At 48.6% G+C, this 6,651-nt stretch overlaps 1 protein-coding gene across 1 annotated transcript in view; it reads left to right on the plus strand.

Annotated features, from left to right (window-relative positions):
* The window catches only part of LOC132533801 (basic proline-rich protein-like), a 113,415-nt gene extending 106,774 nt beyond the window's left edge, over positions 1-6,641 (plus strand). The window contains exons 2-3 of the mRNA XM_060175823.1: positions 3,094-3,349; positions 6,637-6,641. Of these exons, the coding sequence (XP_060031806.1) occupies positions 3,094-3,349; positions 6,637-6,641 (261 nt within the window). The remainder of the gene's footprint in view (positions 1-3,093; positions 3,350-6,636) is intronic.
* Positions 6,642-6,651: the final 10 nt, after the last annotated feature.

Here is a 6,651-nt window from a genome sequence, read left to right on the forward strand (position 1 = left end):
TCCTTTTTTTCTTTTTTTGCCTCTAGAGTTATTGCTGGGGCTCATGCACTCTGAACCATGGCTCCTGGCAGGCTTTTCCTTCTCTCTCTCTTTTTTTAAAAAAAATATTTATTTCCTTTCGTTGCCCTTGTTGTTTTATTGTTGTAGTTGTTATTGATGTCATCGTTTTTGGACAGGACAGAGAGAAATGGAGAGAGGAGAGGAAGACAGAGAGGGGGAGAGAAAGACAGACACCTGCAGACCTGCTTCACCGCCTGTGAAGCGACTCCCCTGCAGGTGGGGAGCCGGGGGCTTGAACCTTGTGCTTAACCTGCTGCGCTACTGCCTGACTCCCTTTCTCCTTTTTTTTTTTTTTTTTTTTAATAGGATGGGATAGAGAACAATTGAGAGGGGAGGGGGCAGATAGAGAGGGAAAGAAAGAGAAGACACCTGCAGCCCTGCTCCACCACTTATGAAGCGTCCTCCCTTGCAGGTGGGGAGCTGGAGGCTCAAACCCAGATCCTTTTGACCAGGTATGCCACCACTCAACCTTCACCTCCCACCCGAATCTTCTTTGAAACTGTTCAGAGTGGGTCTAGACCCTTCCTTTGACAGACAACTGTTTAGAGGGTTCTTCGTGTCTTAACGACAGTAGACTTAACAAATCCTACTCAGAGAGATCATATCAACTTTGAACCATGAAGGAAGGTGAAATTAACAGTATTTATTTGCTGTTAATTTAAAATCCTGCTTTTCAATTCCAGAACGGCACCGAGAGTGTGAATGTAAATGCAGAGAGATTGTGTAGGGGAAGGTGTGCACTTAACCTGCTGGACTCCCCTCCCTGCCCCCTAGTTTAATAGTCTGAGAATTCAGAACTGACAGTCCAGGGATCATAGTGGCCATGATGGGAAGAGGGCATAGTTCATCGTTCAAAACCCCGTTTTGGGCCTCAATCTATACTTTAACATTTCTTTGACAGTTTTGTGTGTGTGTGTGTGTGTGTGTGTATGTGCCAATGCCCATACAGAGTAGCAGTAAATATTTCGCTGGCACGTTCTGTGACTGATGGATCCGTTGATTGCATTGAAAAAAGAGAACCTGGGTGTACCGCCAAAAGGCTAAAGCTGTCAGGGTAAGACTCCAGAAAGCACCCAGGCGCTCACACTGTGGATCATGCATTGCCCATGTGCTCGGTGATTGTATATCTGGGAGCTGTTGATACACAGAGTTGTGTGTGGTGGGGTGGGGGAGGGCGGCTGGAGTGGGGTACAGAGGAGAGCAGAGCGGCTGCTTGGCTCTTATGTGACTGCACTGGAACACAGACAAACCAGCCCCTGGTGCCCACACTGGTGGCCACCAGTGTGTTTCCCTTTCGGGTGCTTCACTGGTAATGGTGTGTGTGTGTGTGTGTGTGTGTGTGTGTGTGTGTTCAGCAGAGGGAGGGAGTGGTGATCTCAACTCCCGTGTCCTGTCCTGTCTTATCCCCTCCCCTCATTTTATCCTTGATCAATCCCCAAGAGCAATTCTCCTGTTTTTTTTTCTTTTCTTTTTCAAAGCCTCTGGATTAATGATCTAATGCCTTTTCCACAAAGGAATATTGATATGTCAGTATGCAGACAGCGGGGGGCACTGGATTAAATCGTTTTCCACATTGGTGTTTGTGCCGGTTTGACATTTGTTTGAGTAGCTTATCTTTTTCTGACCATAGGTTACATGCACAATGTAAAAGGAACACGTCTTTGAGAAAGATGGCTTTTTTTTTATTAAAAAATTTTTTATATTTATTTATATTTTCCCTTTTGTTGTCCTTGTTGTTTTTTTATTATTGTTATAGTTGATGTCATCATTGTTAGACAGGATAGAGACAAATAGAGAAAGGGAAACGAGAGAGAAATAGAGAGGAAGGGAAATGAGGGGGGGAGAAAGACAGACAGACACCTGCAGACCTGCTTCACCACCTGTGAAGCGACTCCCCTGCAGGTGGGGAGCCGGGGGCTCGAACCGGGATCCTAACGCCGGTCCTTGCGCTTTGCGCCACGTGCGCTTATCCCACGGTGCTACCGCCCGACTTCCTGAAAGATGGCTTTTTTGCTTCTTGAATTTTCAGTGTTACAGTGGAACAAACACTCCTCCACAGTCTTCATGTGATCAGGCCACCAGATGAGAGGCCCCATGTAGGTGTGAACTATTCCCACATACTTACTGGCCACTTGTAGCGGTTCTTACAGGGAAGAGGGGAATGGGAACATAGCCGCCCCATGTGATCCTGGAATCGGGAGAGGCCAGTTGTCTTCACTGCTGTTTTAGTAGAAGGATTATTTGTGTTGACAGATAATTGGGAGCCACGCAGTGGTGCACCCAGTTAAGCACATATAGTACTAAGCACTAGGGTCTAGGTTCAAGCCCCCCGCTCCCCATCTGCAGGGAGGTTGCTTCGCAAGCAGTGAAGCAGGTCTACAGGTATCTTTCTCCTCTCTCAATTTCTCTCCGTCGTACCCAGTGAAAGGAAAATAATATAATAATAATAATAATAATAACTATAATTAGTGGCTTCCCAGTGCTGGCACTGAGCCCCAGTGATAACCCTGGAGGCCAAAAAAACAACAACAACAAAAAAGAAAGTTTCAGTGTTGCTTCTGTCTTTTCTCCCACCATTTTGCATCTTGATGATCAGTGACAGGATCTAGGCTGGTGTGCCACCCATGCCAGTTGCTGTATGAGGCGGGCACGTGCAGTTGCCATTTTAAACAAGCTGTTCTGCTATGGAGAATTGCTAAGCTTTGAGCAGAGGACTGAGGACTCTTGGCAGATAGCAGACACTTAGTATCTACTTTAGCAGGAGTCACTGTAAACTTTCAACTCTGGAACGAGCACTACTCTCAGGTGGAAATTTCCTCTGGTCTGTGGAGAGGACTTAGCTTCTACCTGCTGTGTTTATGCAGAAGAGAACATCAAGAACAGAAGCCACTCGGACCTCGAAATCCTATGTCCTCCGCTAGGACTTACCGTTCCAGGCAAAGCCGACGGGGCCTAGGACTGTGCGGTAGAACTCACAGGAGCGACTGGCTGTGGTGACTTCTTTCTCATCAGCATCTTTCACTTCTCTCTTAGGTTTATTTTCTTGAAAAGGCTCCAGGCTTCGGCTTGGAATACCCAACCGCCAAAATTGAGCCCGGCAGCTGGAGCGGCAGTGAAAGCCCTGCCGAGAACATGGAGAGGATGAGCGACTCTGCAGATAAGCCGATTGACAACGATGCAGAAGGGGTCTGGAGCCCAGACATTGAGCAGAGCTTTCAGGAAGCCTTGGCTATCTACCCGCCTTGTGGACGGAGGAAGATCATTTTATCAGACGAAGGCAAGATGTATGGTAAGTGGTGTGTGGAATGCTTCTTGGAAATGCTGTTGCCCGTTTTATATATATATATATTTTAAAGAATTTATTTATTTATTTATGAGAAAGATAGGAGGAGAGAGAGAAAGAACCAGACTTCACTCTGGTACGTACTCTGCTGCCGGGGATTGAACTCAGGACCTCCTGCTTGAGAGTTCAATGCTTTATCCACTGCACCACATCCCAGACCACCTGTCGCCTGCTTTTGGGAGGGTTGGATTGCGTCATTCGATGACAGGCTCTCAAGGTCCTGGTTGGAACAGCCAGTAGTGATGGTGGCACACACAGACGTGTGTGTGAGATGTGGAAGAGCATGTGTGTGCAGGGTGGGAAGCCCTGTCTCTCAACAGGGTGGCTGGTTCTGAATGGAAGTACCCCCACCCCCACCACACACACACACACACACACACACACACACACACACACACACACACACACACACACACACACACACACACACACACCCTCACCCTCACCCTCCCTCTACTGGCCAGATATATATCTGTGTGAGCATTGAGCTACCTTTTTGCTTCTTGGTTGTGAGTTTGCATTGAATGAGTGACTTAGATAAGGCGTCCCTGCCCCCAGTCCCTCTCTAAGGAAGCTCACTCCGGACAGGGCCAGGGCGCATTGGTTGACCAGATGACTGGGGATGCCTGTGGGAGCAGTGAGGCTCCACCCACTCGGCTGGGGGTTGCATGCTGGCTGGGGAGCCCCCCCCCCCATCTCCCGCCAGCCACTTCCTGCCACCGACCACGTGTGCTTGTGGGCTGCTTTACGTTTGGCAGAGCAGAGGGCAGGTGGACGCGTGTCCATTCTGCATGTCTCATTGGACATGCTGCCTTGACAGTCGGCGTTGTCTCCCAGTCAAAAAGAGATGCAGACAAGTAACCCAAACTCCAAAGAGAATCTGCTCAGCCACCTGCCCGGGGTGGTTAACTTATCACAGGAGCCATTTCCTTCTAAATAATTGGAAAGCTTTTCCATAATGGGGTGTTGTGCCTTTAACACCGTGCCTCCTCTGTCAGGAGCCAGAGGAGGCTCCAGCTCCAGCCAGCACACAGGGTTAAGGAGGAAGCAGATGGTGGTGCAGCTGCCACCAGCTGTGCCCCCCACCTCCCCCTCTCCCTCTCCAACTTGGATGATGTAATGGAAACAAGGAACATTTTGCTTTTTGCTGCATTGGAGTCTCTCAGCCTGTCAGTGCCACACACACGGGAGAGGGAGAGGGAAAGGGAGAGGGAGAGGAGGGAGAGGGAGAGGAGGGAGAGGGAGAGGAGGGAGAGGGAGACAACCCACACTCGTCACATTTTTGTCTATACTCTCATGTCATCTCTCACACCCACAGAGGCTTCTTCATGCCTGGTGGAGGTGAAACGTCTTGGCTGCTACAGAAAGTTTCAAGGGCCTCAGTGTTCAGAATGTGCACATCTCTGTCCTGCCCTTTCTTCAGTGAGGCTAGTTGCTTTGAGGGTCTTATCTTCACACTCAAAAGTGAGACCTCCCCATTTTATTATTATTTTTTTTAAATTTCTTTATTGGGGGATTAATGGTTTACAGTCGACAGTACAATACAGTCGAATACAGTCGTTTGTACATGTGTGACATTTCTCAGCTTTCCACATAATAATTCAACCCCCACTAGGTCCTCCTCTGCCATCACGTTTCAGGACCTGACAACGCCCCCCCCCCCCCCCCCCCGCCACCAACTGCCCCAGAGTCTTTTACTGTGGTGCAACACACTAACTCCAGTCTATGTTCTGTTTTGTGTTTTCCCTTCTGATCTTGTTTTTCAACTTCTGCCCATGAGTGAGATCATCTCATATTTATCCTTCTCTTTCTGACTTATCTCACTTAACATGGTATCTTCAAGCTCCATCCAAGATGAGGTGAAGAAGGTGAAGTCACCATTTTTATTAGCTGAGTGGTATTCCATTGTGCATCGAGACCACAACTTGCTCAGCCACTCATCTGTTGTTGGACACCTGGGTTGCTTCCAGGTTTTGGCTCTTACACATTGTGCTGCTATGAACATAGTTATACACACATATTTTTGCATGGGTGTGATTTGTTCTTTGGGATCTATGCCCAGGAGAGGAATTGCAGGGTCATAGGGTAGGTCCACTTCTGCCTCTGAGAGTTCTCCAGACTGCTCTCCACAGGGGACACCTCCCCACTTTAAAGGCAGTGAGAAACACTCGAACCTTTGAACCTTCTCTGGTTCTATGCTGGTTGCATTGCGCCAAGTGATGAAGGCGGTGTCAGGCCACCCTACCGTGTTCTGCAGTCATTGGGGCACCCACAGACCGCTTGGTTCTAAAGTAGTGGTCTAGTACTGCATGTCCCGACTGGAGGGACTGGTGCGTTTGTTTCTCACAGAAAATGCGGAACAGGACTCCGTGCTTCCAGAATGGAAGCTGAGCGCGGAGAGCATAATTCAAGGCAAAACATTTATATTTGCAACCCCAGCTTCACATGTCACTTTTTTTTTTTTTTTGATAGCAGTCACGGTAGATATCGTCGCTGTATCTGTAACAACATCAAATATTTGTTATGTATGTGGAGATAATTATCTAAGCTCTCACTGGAGTTGAGTCTCAGACAGCAGGCTAGCACAATAATAGTAGTAATAATTGATAATAATAATAATAATAATAGTAAACAGTTTGAGTTACCGACCAGCTGTGAAGCAGTGCCGCCTCTCAGTTTAATCCTGTGAGGAGAAAAAGGGACACCCATGGGTCCTTTGAACTTTGGCATTTGACGATGCCGTGACTGTGCTCTATGTCTCAGGAAGATCGGCAGTCCAGACAGACAGACAGACGTGGCGCCGCTTGTGGAAACAGAGGTGACAGTCCCCACAGCATCCGTTACCGGAGTCTGAAGCGTGCGCTTGATGCAGAGATGAGGGTGGCTTTACCTTTCCTGGCTGTGGTGTGAGCAACCTGATTCAGTCAGACCAGTCCTTGCGAGCAAGCCTCGTCAGACACCAGAGAGGCAGGGCTGTGGGCCTTTGATGGAGGGTGAAGCAGACAGCTTTGCCGCGGTGACCTTCACTACCCTACTTCGGGGCAACTGCTGTGGGAAGAACAATGCCCCTGCACCTCTCTTGCTTTGGCCACTGCGAAGGAGCTTAGCCCGGCCTATTACTTTAGAAGGAAAACACGGCGATCACCCAGAGCTGTGAGAGATGGGTGCTGGACCCCTCCAGAGAGAACTCCCAGGTGCCTGAGAGCTGCCTGTGACCCGTTTGTGATTTTCAGGATGAAGGGAGATTA

This window comes from Erinaceus europaeus, chromosome 17 (genome assembly GCF_950295315.1).
Source record: "Erinaceus europaeus chromosome 17, mEriEur2.1, whole genome shotgun sequence".
NCBI classification, from domain to species: domain Eukaryota; kingdom Metazoa; phylum Chordata; class Mammalia; order Eulipotyphla; family Erinaceidae; genus Erinaceus; species Erinaceus europaeus.